General features: G+C 39.9%; 1 protein-coding gene across 1 annotated transcript in view; it reads right to left on the reverse strand.

The window, feature by feature from the left end:
- CDHR3 (cadherin related family member 3) overlaps nucleotides 1-15,035 on the reverse strand; it is a 37,392-nt gene extending 22,357 nt beyond the window's left edge. The window contains 6 exon segments of the mRNA XM_063309359.1: nucleotides 5,101-5,195; nucleotides 7,049-7,217; nucleotides 8,844-9,055; nucleotides 12,485-12,618; nucleotides 13,667-13,740; nucleotides 14,973-15,035. Coding sequence (XP_063165429.1) covers nucleotides 5,101-5,195; nucleotides 7,049-7,217; nucleotides 8,844-9,055; nucleotides 12,485-12,618; nucleotides 13,667-13,740; nucleotides 14,973-15,035 — 747 coding nt within the window.
- Nucleotides 15,036-16,584: the final 1,549 nt, after the last annotated feature.

Below are 16,584 nucleotides of genomic sequence, written 5' to 3' on the forward strand. Positions count from 1 at the left end.
GCAGCAGTCTGATTTTTCCTTTTTTTTAAAAAAAAGGAATGGTAGAATGGGTGTTTGGTTGCCTTAAACTTTCCTAAAAACTCCTTTGGATGCCCCTCCTCCCAATCCAAAACTAAATCCCAAATTTTGGCCCTGACCATCCTGGTGACATCACCATAACCTCACAGGCTAGGTCTTCTCTTCTGCATAAAATAATATGGCTGCAGAAACATTGCAGATTGAAGAGCCACTTCTGAAGATGTGCCTTTCTACTGCTTGGAGGGGTCGTATTGAAGATGCCAAGGATCCACAAAACCTGATTCTTAAAGGTGACTTTTTAAATAAAATAATAATAATAACTAAGTTAGCATGCTATAGAGGACAGTGCCAACCTCAAGCATAATCTTTATGTCAAGAATGGTTCTCAAGATCCATGTCTCCCAAAGGTTTTCTCAGAAAATCAGAATGATTCTATTTGGTGTGGACTTCTGACAGTCTGTTAAAACATGAGAGAGATAAGCTGACATGGTAGAGCATCTTGGGAAGTAAGAGTGGGAGCAACTTCATTAGTTTGGCCTTTAGTAAATGTGTTGATGGGACTAGTGATGCTCACCATAACTGCCCTCTAAGAGGGTGCCCATAATGTGCCCTCAAGACTCCAAATGGGCCCAACTGGCTTTAAAAGTTTGAAGCCCTTGGTATTCAGTCATAACGTGATTTCTTTTGGCCCTACTTGCAAATTTAGCAATATTGGTTTATTAATAACCATGGCTAAGGAAACCATGACGAAATGTGATCTGCAAATCAGGTCTATATCTCATCTGGCTGGTCAGTTACAGATCTGCTCTATCATGATGGTCTCTTTTTATATTAATAAAGTTCTCTTTTTATATTAATAAGGTTCTCTCTATTTAGACAGAATACCGTATCTCATAGATGACCAGATAGATCAGGAACAAGATGTTTGGTAAATATACAATATATATATATATATATTTTTTTGAACTTCAGCAAAGGATCGTTACCTTGTTGTGGTGCTGGAGCTCACCTCAATGATGCCATGAGCTAAACCATGAAGGGCCACCCAAGACGGGAAGGTCATGACAGAGAGGTCAGACTAAATGCGATCCCTGGGGAAGGTAATGGCAACCCACCCCAATATTCTTGCCGTGAAAACTAAATGGATCAGTACAACCAGAGATATGTTGGTATACCATCGGAAGATGAGACTCCCAGGTCAGAAGATGGTCAAAATGCTACTGGGGAGGAACAGAGGATGAGTTCAACTAGCCCCAGACGTGATGACGCAGCTAGCTCAAAGCCAAAAGGATGGCTAGCGGCCGACAGTGCTGGTGGTGAACGGCGAATCCGATGTTCTAAGGATCAACACACCATTGGAACCTGGAATGTAAGATCTATGAGCCAGGGAAAATTGGATGTGGTTATTGGTGAGATGTCAAGATTAAAGATAGACATTTTGGGCATCAGTGAACTGAAATAGACTGGAATGGGCCACTTCACATCAAATGACCACCAGATCTACTACTGTGGACAAGAGGACCACACAAGAAATGGAGTAGCCTTCATAATTAATAGTAAAGTGGCTAAAGCAGTGCTTGGATACAATCCAAAAAATGATAGAATTATCTTGATTCGAATTCAGGGCAAGCCATCTAACTTCACAGTGATCCAAATATACGCCCCAGCCACAGATGCTGAAGAAGCTGAAGTAGAGCAGTTCTATGAGGATCTGCAGCACCTACTGGACAACACGCCTAAAAGAGACGTTATTTTGATCACAGGAGACTGGAATGCTAAGGTGGGCAGTCAAATGACACCTGGAATTACAGGTAAGCATGGCCTGGAAGAACAAAACGAAGCAGCACATAGGCTGATAGAATTTTGCCAAGACAACTCACTCTGCATAACAAACACTCTCTTCCAACAACCTAAGAGATGGCTTTATACATGGACTTCCCCAGATGGACAACACCGAAATCAGATTGACTACATCCTTTGCAACCAAAGGTGGCGGACATCTATACAGTCGGTAAAAACAAGACCTGGAGCTGACTGTACTTCAGATCACGAACTTCTTATTGCACAATTTAGGATCAGACTAAAGAGATTAGGGAAGACCCACAGATCAGCTAGATATGAGCTCACTAATATTCCTAAGGAATATGCAGTGGAGGTGAAGAATAGATTTAAGGGACTGGACTTAGTAGATAGGGTCCCGGAAGAACTATGGACAGAAGTTCGCAACATTGTTCAGGAGGCGGCAACAAAATACCTCCCAAAGAAAGAGAAAACCAAAAAGGCAAAATGGCTGTCTGCTGAGACACTAGAAGTAGCCCAAGAAAGAAGGAAAGCAAAAGGCAACAGTGATAGGGGGAGATATGCCCAATTAAATGCAAAATTCCAGAGGTTAGCCAGAAGAGATAAGGAATTATTTTTAAACAAGCAATGTGCGGAAGTGGAAGAAGACAAGAGAATAGGAAGGACAAGAGACCTCTTCCAGAAAATTGGAAACATTGGAGGTAAATTCCAGGCAAAAACGGGTATGATCAAAAACAAAGATGGCAAGGACCTAACAGAAGAAGAAGAGATCAAGAAAAGGTGGCAAGAATATACGGAAGACCTGTATAGGAAGGATAACAATATCGGGGATAGCTTTGACGGTGTGGTCAGTGAGCTAGAGCCAGACATCCTGAAGAGTGAGGTTGAATGGGCCTTAAGAAGCATTGCTAATAACAAGGCAGCAGAAGACAATGGCATCCCAGCTGAACTGTTCAAAATCTTGCAAGATGATGCTGTCAAGGTAATGCATGCTAAATGCCAGCAAATTTGGAAAACACAAGAATGGCCATCAGATTGGAAAAAATCAACTTATATCCCCATACCAAAAAAAGGAAACACTAAAGAATGTTCAAACTATCGAACAGTGGCACTCATTTCACATGCCAGTAAGGTAATGCTCAAGATCCTGCAAGGTAGACTTCAGCAATACATGGAGCAAGAATTGCCAGATGCACAAGCTGGGTTTAGAAAAGGCAGAGGAACTAGGGACCAAATTGCCAATATCTGCTGGATAATGGAAAAAGCCAGGGAGTTTCAGAAAAACATCTATTTCTGTTTTATTGACTATTCTAAAGCCTTTGACTGTGTGGACCATAACAAATTGTGGCAAGTTCTTAGTGGTATGGGGATACCAAGTCATCTTGTATGCCTCCTGAAGAATCTGTATAACGACCAAGTAGCAACAGTAAGAACAGACCACGGAACAACGGACTGGTTTAAGATTGGGAAAGGAGTACGGCAGGGCTGTATACTCTCACCCTACCTATTCAACTTGTACGCAGAACACATCATGCGACATGCTGGGCTTGAGGAATCCAAGGCTGAAGTTAAAATTGCTGGAAGAAACATTAACAATCTCAGATATGCAGATGATACCACTTTTATGGCTGAAAGCGAAGAGGAACTGAGGAGCCTTATGATGAAGATGAAAGAAGAAAGTGCAAAAGCTGGCTTGCAGCTAAACCTCAAAAAAACCAAAATTATGGCAACCAGCTTGATTGATAACTGGCAAATAGAGGGAGAAAATGTAGAAGCAGTGAAAGACTTTGTATTCCTAGGTGCAAAGATTATTGCAGATGCTGACTGCAGTCAGGAAATCAGAAGATGCTTAATCCTTGGGAGAAGAGCTATGACAAATCTCGATAAAATAGTTAACACTGACAACAAAATAGTTAACACTGACAACAAAGGTCCGCATAGTTAAAGCAATGGTGTTCCCCGTAGTAACATATGGCTGCGAGAGCTGGACCATAAGGAAGGCTGAGAGAAGGAAGATAGATGCTTTTGAACTGTGGTGTTGGAGGAAAATTCTGAGAGTGCCTTGGACTGCAAGAAGATCAAACCAGTCCATCCTCCAGGAAATAAAGCCAGACTGCTCACTTGCGGGAATGATATTAAAGGCAAAACTGAAATACTTTGGCCACATAATGAGAAGACAGGACACATAATGAGAAGATGCTGATGCTAGGGAGAGTGGACAGCAAAAGGAAGAAGGGCCGACCAAGGGCAAGATGGATGGATGACATTCTGGAGGTGACAGACTCGTCCCTGGGGGAGCTGGGGGTGTTGACGACCGACAGGAAGCTCTGGCGTGGGCTGGTCCATGAAGTCATGAAGAGCCGGAAGCAAATGAACGAGTAAACAATAATATTTTTTAAAAGTTAGAATGGGTAACTGACCTCCCAACTTTTTGTAACACCTTAAGGACCTGGCTTTTCCCCCAAGCACTGGGTCAGGAGGATTTGCGTTCTTGCCTGTTGTGATTGTGTGTCTGTTGGATTCTTGGCAGAATTTTTTGGCATGAGTTTTCTTAATTTATGGTTGTTATTGGTTGTTTCCTGTTTTACCTCTATGTTGCCCTGAGAGGGCGGCTATATAAATCATCACAATTAAATAAATACAATGACAAAATATGAACTGCAAATCAGGTCTTACTCATCTGGCTGGTCAGTCACAGATTTGCTCTATTGTGATCGTCTCTTTTTATACTATTATATTATATTATTGTATTTATATTTAAACATACTGTACACAAGCACACATACACAAACATACACACACAGCACACCTATTTTAACTGACCTTCTCCTTGGTTGTATTCATAGTAAAACCAACAACTATTCTTCCCACTAAAGCCAGTTTGGTGTAGTGGTTAAAGTCCTGGACTAGAAATCAGGAGGCCATAAATTCTAGTCCTTCCTTAGGCATGAAAGCTGGCTGGGTGACCAGTCATTCTGTCTCCACCCAACCCACCTCACAGGGTTGTTGTGGGGAAAATATGAGGCCAGAGTATTAGATATGTTTGCCGCCTTGAGTTGAGCAAAAATAGAGGTGAGATAAAAATCTAATCAACAAATAAAACTGGAGGATAAACACTCCATTGCCCCAGCTCTTTGATCTCATATCACTTTGACAAATTGGTTCAAAGGCTTTGTTGACCCAAGTGCAATAACAAGCCTTTTGTTAAAGTAATGTTTGTGAGGACTGAATTCAGCAGGTAACTGTGTTCACGGATTTTAACATTAGTTGAATTCTACTCACCTTGACTTCCCTAGAGGGTCTTTTTTCAGGATCCCCTGCATGAATTTGATAAATAGGTCCTGCTGGTGTGTTTTCCAAGATGTAGACCACAACAGCTGTACAGATAAAAGTAGTATACATTAATTTAAAGGGATTAAAACTATCCTATAGAAGCAAAAGTGACAACTTGTGATTCACTTCTTCCTTTTTTTCTGGAAGGACCCTTCTGCCTCCTCTTGTTTTTCCCCTCCATTATGCAATTTGGTTTGGGGGTTTGTGAGCCCAAAGGCGGGGTTTCTCTCTTTTTCAATCAATCTACGCTGCTTTCAACCCAGCCAACCTTGGCTGATCTTCAAACAGCTAAACAGGGTCAGACTTGTTTCATACTTGGATAGAAAACTACCAGAACATTGAAAAGTAGCATGCTATGAGGGGAAGTTGAAACAACATCCCAGAATAAGCTGTGGCAAAATAATTTCAGTATTTTTGCCAAGAGAACAATATGGACATATCAGTGTAAGTGGCTGGTGTTGAGTTCATCTCAAGAAAAAAGCTACTTTTGAGGACTCTAAATATTGGAGAACTGAGAAAAAAATAAAATTAATTAATTAATACATGGTGGTGCTATTTCAGACACCCATTGTCATTATCTCAATTTTTTTTTTACGTTGTTGTTTTATATTTTCAGTGAAGCTTTTTCAGACAGTCTGGTTTATATCTATCAATCTTATCACCTATCTTCACTGTTATGCAGATACTGAAGATCCCTACAAAATCTACTCAGCCTCCTGGATCCTTTTGGCCGTTCCCACTACTCTGATAGGAAATTCAAGATTGAGGGCCTTTCAGGATCAAGTCCCATATTTTTGGAATTGGTTTTCCTTTACTCTTCAGATGTAATTTTTTTTTTTTAGTCTGGGCTGTTTGATTCAGAGGAACAGGGCTACTCCTGTGATTAGAGGACTAGCTTCTGGTCTGGCCTCTACAACAGGTCTCTCTGGCTTTTCTGTTGTACTAGACAACCTGTGATCCATTGGGTCATCATTTCAGAAAAATTTCCTTACCAGGTTCCCCAATGCCTTCAACAATGGCAGAGCTTCTAATGTACTGGAAAAGTTCTTTAAAATTCAGGGAGAGATGTATGTGCCTTGAAAGTAGCCAATGCTGAACTACAGTCAAACATCAGGAGTTAACCAGAGGAAATATTTTATGATATTTTGTATTATGTCATAAAATGTTTTATAAAATTTGCCAAATTTCTATTCCACAGGAGTCATGGGTCCCAGTTATTGAATGCATTCTGTAAGTTAGTCCATTTGAGGTACCTTGGTTCAAAAACTGTTGCCCTATAATGCATCATTTCGCCCAGTTAAAGGTTACAAAGTATCAAACAGACACAAGAGTTTTAGTAGCATATAGATATTGTTTAAGTTAACTTGATTGAAATAGTGGTATAGGCTTTTTACCATCTAGTTTATTCTTTGTATTCTCAAGTGGTTACCTGTTTGGTATATCACCACTCCCTTAGAGTTAGAGCTGTCAAGGTTTTAATGTATCTATTTTCTATTTTTGTATATTCTAATTAATTGGTATTCCTTTATTTCTGTTCCATGCTTGGTTTTTAAGAGTGATGTTATTATTGTACATAAATGCTGTAAATAAAATAAAATGAATCTAGTATACCTAGTTTCTAACCATAAGTATGGCCGTAGCAGCTGACAGAGTAAGAAATATTGTATTGCCCAATGTCAATGCATGGTAACTGTCATATTTCTGCTCATGTGAACACAAGCTTGCTTTCCTCTAATCAGGAAGCATGCAAGTTGCATAATGCCATTGTTTATTCTTACACACTACCATGGTAAATTTTAAAAGAAGTGCTTCTTCATATGTAATCTATTTTTAAAGAATGGAAATCAGCTGTCAGCAGTATGGCAAACTCTTGTTTTAAACCAAGCTGGCATCTTACTTTGAGTTGCCAAGTTGCCTAGAAACACTGGGGATTCATTTACATCAAGCACTTGGATAGTCAGAATCTGTAGATCAGTTGCCCCAGCGGTATCAGCAACAAGGATCTGCAGTTCAAATGCATGGGGCATAGTTTCATAATCGAGAATGGGATTTCCTGTAGTAACAACCTGAAATGATAAAAAAAAGACAAATTATGAGCAAATATCAGATGAGGGTCAGATTGGATTGCATTAAAATCAGTTTGTTTAAATTAGGGCACTTCCACAATACCATTGTCTCTGCTTCTCAATGCCTACAAAGTACTTTGAAGCCAACGTGTGATTACAGGTAGTCCTCAACTTACAATCACAATTGGGACCAGCGGTTCCATTGCTAAGCAATGTGGTCATTAAGTGAGTCGTGCTTGATTTATGACCTTTTTTGATGCAGTTGTTAAGCAAATCACAGTGGTTGTTAAGCAAATAATTCAGTTGTTAAGCATGGCTTCCCCCATTGACTTTGCTTGTCAGAGGCCCCCTGGGAAGGTTGTAAATGGTGATCACATGAACTCAGGATGCTGCAACTGTTATAAATACCTGCCAGTTGCCAAGCACCCAAACTTTGTTTATGTGACTGTGGGGACGCTGTGACGGTTGTAAGTGCAAGCACCGGTCACCAGTTACTTTTCTTAGTGCCATCATAACTTCAAATGGCTGTTAAATGAATGGTCGTAAGTCAAGGACTACCTGTATCCTGAAATACTGAAGGCATGCAGGAAACACCAGGAGCCAATCAGTGCTCACCTTCCAGCTGACCAATCAAAGAATGCAGAAAGTATAATCCAATCAGTGTCCTTTCCCCTGAACTATTGCAGATCCTGCAGGAGGAAACCATCTCCTCACTCTACCCAGAAGGGAAATAAAATAAATTGTCAGTGCCTGCCCGTCCCACTTGTTTGTTCTGTGTACATTTGTTTGGTTGCTTCAGAAAAAAGAAAAGAAAAAAGAAAACCCTGAATAGATGCTATGGAGATATGCCTTCTTGTTTTCTTTTTACACTCTCAAACTAGCAAGCCAAAGATGGCTCTAAAGCAATGTTTCTCAACCTTGGCAACTTTAAGATGTGTGGACTTCAACTCCCAGAATTCCCTAGCCAGCCATGGCTGGCTAGGGAATTCTGGGAGTTGAAGTCCACACATCTTAAAGTTGCCAAGGTTGAGAAACACTGCTCTAAAGTTAAATTCAGTGCAGTAGTCATGAAGTGCAACACATTTCAGTAAACACAACTTCAGAGCCAGCAGGACCACCCCCTTTCTCAAAGAGGCATTTACTACTGCACTACTTATTCAAAGTATCTGATAGTCCTCAGTGATCTCTTCTAACAAACAGTTTTGCAAGCACTAGTAGCCACAGATGTGACCTGGTTAAATTAAAGTTATAGGTTCCTGCAAAACGTTATTAGTTTCAGAGAGCTCTTGGGGGCCTTTGCTTCAGGTAAAACCAAATCTTGATTTTCTTCAAGTAACAACCTGAGTGTTTGAAGTACTAGCAATTACGGTAATATTAACGTGATCCAGGTTGTCGGCGGGGTCCACAAAAATCAAGATGGCGGCTGCAACCATATGAACAAAGCCCCACCCATTTTTTACATGAGTTCCTTGGGCAACACATGCAAAAAGGGCTGGAGCTTCATTCTTGTGGTTGGGCCATCACCCTGACTTTTGTGACCCTCCTGTGGACACCCCTGGAAGGGATAACCAAGAATATCTGTTCCCTGCTACCAGCCTTTGCTTCTGCAGCTAAGCAAGGACGTACCTGGTATAAAAGTGGAGATATGGGGTTGATCCTGAAAGCTTTTGTGAGTGGGTTGGAATTGATTATTAAAGGATACTCATATGGTATTGAAATGTCTGGCAAAAGACCTTCTGTTAAGTTGACACGGAAAGTATGCACCACAGTACCAGATTCAGAATTTTCAGTAACGTTGCCTGTTGCAGGTAAACCAGAAAAGTTGAGGGTTCCCCCCCCTGCAGATTAGAATAAAATAGGTATTGTTGAGAAGCATTATTTCATGGTGCAAATTGTTCAACACGTGTACTTTGCATACCAATACCTCCCCATTAAGAAGAAACAACTGTGTTTTCAGAGGTGTCTGCGGGGTGGTGGGACAAAAGAAGATGGTGGCTGCAATTGTGTAATTGAAGACCTGCCCCTTTCTTATGCACAAACAGGGACATGGCTTTGATTGCATAGCTGAAGTCACCATTTTATTTTTATGTTTTTTACCCCCCTACAAATGCTCCAGCTGTTTCCTCTTCTAGTCTGTGTGCAAGGGTATCTGCTGAGGTACAACTCTTATACCCAGGCATAAATGGTCCAAAAATTCAGCTTACTTGAGCCACCTTTTCTCATTTGATATCATTTAGATCCATTAGACTTTTCCATCAACCTCAAGCTCCCCAACTTTATGCTGTCCAGGTATCTTGGAAAGTGCCCATCAGCCTAAGAAAGGATGACTAGCAAGCCAACGTATCTGGAAGGCATTGGATTAATAATACAGGTAGTCCTGGCTTAACAACCATTTGTTTAGTGATGGTTCAGACTTATGACGATACTGAAAAAACAACTTATGACTGGTCCTCACATTTACAACCATTGCAGCATCCCCACAGTCATGTTATCATGATTTGGGAGCTTGGCAATCGGTTCACATTTATGACTGTCACAGTGTCCTGTGGTCACATGTTCTCCATTTTCAACCTTCCTACCCAGCTTCTGGCAAGCAAAATCAATGGGGAAACACGTGATTTGCTTAATGACCGCATGGGACTCACTTAACGACCACAGTGATTCCCTTAACGACCGCCACAAAAGAGTCATAAAATCAGGTTGGATTCGCTAAATGATAGCTTCACTTAGCAACTAAAATTCCTGTCCCAATTGTGATAGTTAAGTGAGGACTACCTCTAAGGCAATTACTTTTACGATTACCATTATTGCAACTCTTTTGTAACTCATGGGGGGCAGGGCTGGAGGAAGGCCAACTGATGCTCCAAGCACAGCCCTATAATGGTGCCCCTTGACAGAAGTGAAACTCTCAGGACACAAGATGGAAACAAATGTGATATCTGACGATACCTTCAAACCAAATTTTTAAACTTTAGTCACTTACATGCCAAAGAAAACCCTTTTTTTAAAACAATGCAGATTAAAATTGAACATAGCAAATACGGACACTTACAAAAACTTTGACAGAAGTTGAGTGTGGCAGTGAAAGAGTTAAGGGCATGATAGCTAGGGGAAAAAACTGTGCAGTGCCCCCTTCCCTTGGTGCCCTAAGCATGTGCTTATTTTGCTTAATGGTTCATCCAGGGCTGATGGGGAGGTTTTCATGCAAGTAACAGAAGACCCAAAGCTGGAGAGAACTTTATTGTATCGGACTGCATCTATATGAGTTTATGTTGAGTAACTGCTGTGCCTCATTAAGATAATTTTACAGGGCTGGGGTACCAACTGTCTCCCATTAGTAACTGTGCTGTATTTTCCTACCATTTAGTTTGTATTTTTTTTCTTGCTACCTAAAATCTGAAAAGGAAGGAAGGAAAGAAGGAACAAAGATACTCCTGGTCTGAGCACTTTCTTTTAATTAAACAAAAACAGAAGACTAGTAGAAATCTTAGGCTCCACCTACAGGTTATACAGTAAAGCTGAATCTAAAATCACCTAGTAACAAACCATTTTAATGACACTATCAACACAGATATTCAAGCTAGAGCAGTGTTTCTCAACCTTGGCAACTTGGAGACGTGTGGACTTCAACTCCCAGAATTCCCCAGCCAGCATGGCTGGCTGGGGAATTCTGGGAGTTGAAGTCCACACGTCTCCAAGTTGTCAAGGCTGAGAAACACTGAGCTAGAGAGTGAATCACATTATGAATCTACATTTGGATATTATTAGCTGGAGGTAAAGACAAATAATATACTGTAGAATAGAGCATGTCTTTCCTATCATGGCTACAGCGATAAAGCCCAAACGGCTAGGACTCTCAGTCCCAGTTGGAATGACAGTACCCAAACAATTGGAACTACAGTTCCCAGAATTCCTGGCCCCTCTGTTGGGAATTCTGCAAGTGGTGGCCCCACCCATCTGCTTCACATCAGATAGGAAGGCTGGTCTCTTTCCTTTTAATTTTATATGCTGCACAGGCTGGCAGCTGACCAAATAAACTCTTAAAGCAATTTACAGTGAACCACTAAAAGGAATTATAACTGCAATAAAGAGTTAAGTTCCATAGCCAATGGCAATAAAATAAAATTAGATTGGTGCAAGTACAAAGCCAATTAATACAAGATATCAGTCAATTAGCCATAAAAGTTTTCTGAAATGGAAATGCTTTTGCTAGCTTTCTAAAAACAGTAAGTAAGAGATGTGTGAGATGGTTTTTACTGCATTATGTTGATTTTCCCGTGTTTTCACGTTGCCCATATGTGGTCTTTATTGGAGTTGGATTGTCTATAAAGCTGAAGTCTTATGATAAAAAGCAAGGGCATGTCCAGTGAGAACAATACAATCCATCCTTCTCCATAGCTGCAGCTGACAAATTCCAAGCCCAAAACATAAAAGGAAGTTTAGAGCTAAACTTTAAAGCTAGGTTTAATCAGGCAGAACAGAGTTTGTGGTCCTTGGTGCAGAATTCTGCTGGACGAACTGAAACTTATCTGTTGCCGGGATTCGTGCTGAAAATGTAGGACTAAGGATCAGTTCATGCAATCCCCTGTTTTTAAGCAGAAGAGTGTAGTGAATATTATTTAGAATCACTTAAATCAATTAATAATGTCAATTATTTATTCATGCATTTATTGCTTTTTAATATAATGACAGAAAAAGGGAAAAATAAAAAAAAGATACAAAGATCCGTATGTTATAAAAATACATAACAGGTGCTTAAAAATAGAAAAAATATAACAGAAAAAAATAAAACTATGAAATATGTCATTACAACAATAGAAAATTACAATTATATATATATATATATTTCTAATACAATTAGAAAATTAATTATGACATCCCTGTTAATCGATCTTGAGTATGCTCTGTTTTCAAAATTAAGAATATGGGTGAATTGTAAGGGATCTTATCTGCACTGATTGAAAATGGACTGATTTTTAGGCCTTGGGCATGTGTTATATTCTTCTTTGGGAGGTTTATTTCTAAGTTACGTTATTGTTTTGATTTTCATCTGTACACTGGCAAGAGTTACTCATGTGAGTTGCGTAGCTAGGTAAAATGTTAAAATGTATACATAAATTTAGCCAAAGGGGTGGTGGGGTGGTGGTGGACCACAAGGGGACTATGTCTAACTCAGTGTACCAGTTACCAAAAAATTAAAACTATCCTGAGAGATCATTAGTAGAACAAGTCTGTTATGTCTGAGATAAATAAAAGTAGTCTCTTACCAGATATTTCTATTACCAAAATAAAGAAGCAAAGGCAGAGCCCATTCTGTGTCGTTCTTAAAATGCAGCCATCCATGATGAAACAGATTCTGAGACTGCTCCCTCCGTCAACTGCAGTTCCATTGATTATTCTCCTTATCAGGCAGTGAGAACCAAACAAAGGTTTTGCCGTAACTAGGGAGGTCCTATAACATGAGCCTGTTTACTCTCCTATGAATAGGGCACTGATAGCATTCCCATATGAAGTTAATGAAATTTATACAACAGAAGGGACAGCAGAGAATACACACACACACACACACACACACAAATATGTCTAGATTTGATTATCTTCGTTGCCTTCTCCTTTCAGTCTTAAATAATACATGGCAAAACGACATTCATGAGATAGAAAAGCCAAAGGAAATAGAATCTCTCTACAGGCTAGGACAATAAATGCCTCCACTAAAATAGCTTTTTAGAATTACCAATAGATGATGTATAACACTATGGTTTTATGATTAGAGTATTATGATTATTTAATGGTTAGTAATGATTAAATATTACAATTTGTATGAGTATTGTTTTATTATGTCTTATGTTGCTGCTACGGGAGGTTTAGAGTCTGGCTGATTGAAGCAGTATAAAAGCATCTGTTAACAATAAACAACAAATAAATATACACTATCAACAGGATTAAATAAAAGTAATAATTTGGAGTGTGGTAAGTTTTGAAGTCTTGGTGCTTTGTGGTCAAGGTAGCATGGGTAAATGTAATAATATTTAATGGAGTAAATTATAGGATATATCAACCCTTTCGATCTCATGGTTCTCCTGCTGAGTTATGCCAAGGATCTCAGATACGAAGAGAACATTATGACAAGAGCTGCATTCCTCTTCTTCTGCTTGGACCATTCTTCTACCAAAGAAAGCTTTTGAGAGTCACCACATCAGCTAGGTGACAATACTGTGGCACTTGTTGGAACCCTAGACCCGATGACTCCCTCAGATGCCTATCTTTGGAACCCCAAAATGAAATCAAAATTAATTTATTTTAAAAAGTGAAAATCAGGCAAAATGTTACATTCCTTCTCCCAGCGCTGTAAGATTTGGGGTGAAAACACTAAAACCTTTGGAGATTTGACTATCTTCTCATATTTGGTTTTTCTTTTTTAAGTTATATTCTTATTTTGGCATTTGTACCAGAGACCACCAGCAGTACCCTTATGGACCACCAGTGGCTCCTCAAACCACAGTCTGGGAATCTCTATGCAAATCTATTGGGATTGTCAATGAGACTGACACACCACAACCAAACAGCTTCTCAAGCTGCCCCTAAAAGTGGTTAATACAGTCAGCTGCTTATGTGTCACTTTCATCCGCAACACTGGGTGTTCCCAACTGGAAAAAAAAGTGTGGGAAATGTTTGTGTACACGTCTTCCTGTGCAATTGTTTTTTTTTTCCCACAAAGGCAAAAAAGTGTAATATTTTTAATGGAAAAAAGGTGTATTTTTCCAATCTTTGTCTGGCATTCTCCCTGACATCCAGGCCTAATATATAGCCTAAAAAGAAATATACACCATGAGTGATAAGACTTGTATTTGTCTTAACAAAGAAGGCAGTTAAATGCATCTAGCAGATGTAGAGATTACTAGTTTACAGACTAGTTCATGGGGATGTCCGCAGGGGATGTCAAAAACATCAAGATGGAGGCCGCAACCATGTGCTTGAAGCCCCTTCAATCATACAGTTGTGGCTGCCATCTTGATATTTTGGAAACCTCCTGTGGATACTCTGGCTAGTTCACATACTGCTGCATGCTGTATTGGACACCCTCTTGAGCTGATAAGATTGGCAAATACCCAAGGGTCTATTCAAAATAGCAAACAGCCAGAGAAAACAGAGTCACTAATTGCTGTTCCACAAACCATGAGGTTTCTATGTACACAGGTGGTTGCACAAGTATCTCAACCAAGGTACACTTTCTCAAGAAAATAAATAAGCAATAGTTCATCCAGCCATCATAACACATTGTGCCATTACTGAAATCATTTTGGTAACCCAAGAAAGATGCCTTCACAGCTATCAGAGAGACAACAGGGAATTAGAATGAGCTATCTTTTCAATACCACTAGAGTTGTTTGATTCCATGCTGAGTTGTTGCAAAACTTTGCTTTTCATCCCCTGTCAAAAAGTTTCAATCAGAGTGCATTACATAAAAAAAGCAATATTTTCCTCGGGCTCTGAATCTGTCTGAACTCCATCATTTTTGAAAGCAGTTGTACCATAGAACTATAGAGTTTCTGTCCTCAACTGAATGGTGAGGGCAATTTTCTCTGAAAAAGAAAAGAGCCACAGACATGATCAGTGTTTCTGTGGTAGAAATAATCAACATGATGGCTTAGTGGCCTGGGAGTGAAGAGCTCCAGGGCAGTTCATTCTGGGATCAGAGACAGAAGGCTATGGATTGTCATCCAAGCAACAACATCAGTAAAAGATCACTCCTACCTGAAGTGACTCTTCAAGCCAATCTGTAGCTACCATTTTGTCTGTCTCGTTCCAGTTTCTCATTCTCCCTCTACACTCTTCCCTTTAGAGCAGTGTTTCTCAACCTTGGCAACTTCAAGATGTGTGGACTTCAACTCCCAGAATTCCCCAGCCAGCATGCTAGCTGGGGAATTCTGCGAGTTGAAGTCCACACATCTTGAAGTTGCCAAGGTTGAGAAACACTGCTTTAGAGTCTTGTCCATCTGGACTGTAAGCCTGAGGATAGGCCCTATTTCTCTTCTTTAATAACCTTTGGAAAAGTTGGGTAGAAATTCACCCAGTAAATAAAGCAAGAGGAAATGTGTAACTGACAAGCAATAGAATATGCAGGAAAAGACTAACAGCTTGCAATGTTCTTTATTTTTTTAAAAAAAGTTTGGAGGTTGAGCTTTATAAAAAAGGAATTGTGTGGAAAAAAAAGTGGATACAGAGATGTTTAAGGTCACTTGGTAAACCTGGTCAGTATGGAATTCAGGTAATGAAAAAGGAATAGTCTTTGGCAACACATAATTAGCTCGAGACACAGTATCCATTGAAAGCACAGGGACATCTCATTCATCATGATCATCATGCAAATGACTTAAATTATGTCTCGTCTGCAGATGCACATAGCTTACATAATTCACTTCCACAAATTAGCAATACTGTAGCTACCAAATGGAGGGCATTAAAAGAGAAATCCACAAATGCAAGGCGGATAGGATATCTGTTGCACCAGCTGAGATATTTAGATGCCTTCAGTAGGATCAGACGCAGCATCCTGTCCAGAACAACCTGACCAGGAGCAGAGCAGGAGGAGGTGTTTGTCTTTGTGTCCAACATAAACTTCCAGATGCAAATTTCTTCCACGAATGGGATGGAGGAATAAAGATTTTGGGGAGACAGGGGTCAGTCCAGTCCAATTCTCTATTACTGTGAGGGAAAAATCTGACGCTAATATCTTGCCTGAAGATCATTGCAGGCATTTATTCTGTACACCGCATGTGCCTGTTCGCTAATTGTTGTGAAATGTTCCGGAGCCAATGAAAAGCCGCATGTCAAAGAATGAAAAACATTCTGATGACTTATTGCTGGTCCAGGCCCTTCCCAATCAGTTTGTTTGGGACTGCTCTGTTCCAGAAAGAGGCTTTTTCCTTTGTACCTTCATTCTTCACAGCAACTTAAGGGCCTTCCAAAACAACTCTCTCTCTCTCTGCCAAACAATTCCTTTGTACAAGTGGCTGCCAAACAATTGCAAAGTGCTTTTGAACAACCCTAGGACAGGTACATTTTCCTCTACTATGTTACAATAGCTTTTCAGTAGCAGTTAAATATTTACATAGCAATGAAACAAATTAGTGTCATGATTTATGGTGAGTTAGCAAAGTGGGGCCTTCTTTAAAAATCTTCTGTGGATCTGCTCAAAGCAAATCCAGGAAAGTGTGGAGAAATACTTCTTACTTAATCGGACCGAATTTGAAATCTCCACGGCTATTTGACATTTTGGGAATGAATCTGAGATAGACAGCAAATACAGTTTGGCATGAGGAGTTAGTAGTGATTTAGTGTGAATTATACAGAAAAATCAGATTTT

Source organism: Candoia aspera, chromosome 7 (genome assembly GCF_035149785.1).
Source record: "Candoia aspera isolate rCanAsp1 chromosome 7, rCanAsp1.hap2, whole genome shotgun sequence".
NCBI lineage: Eukaryota > Metazoa > Chordata > Lepidosauria > Squamata > Boidae > Candoia > Candoia aspera.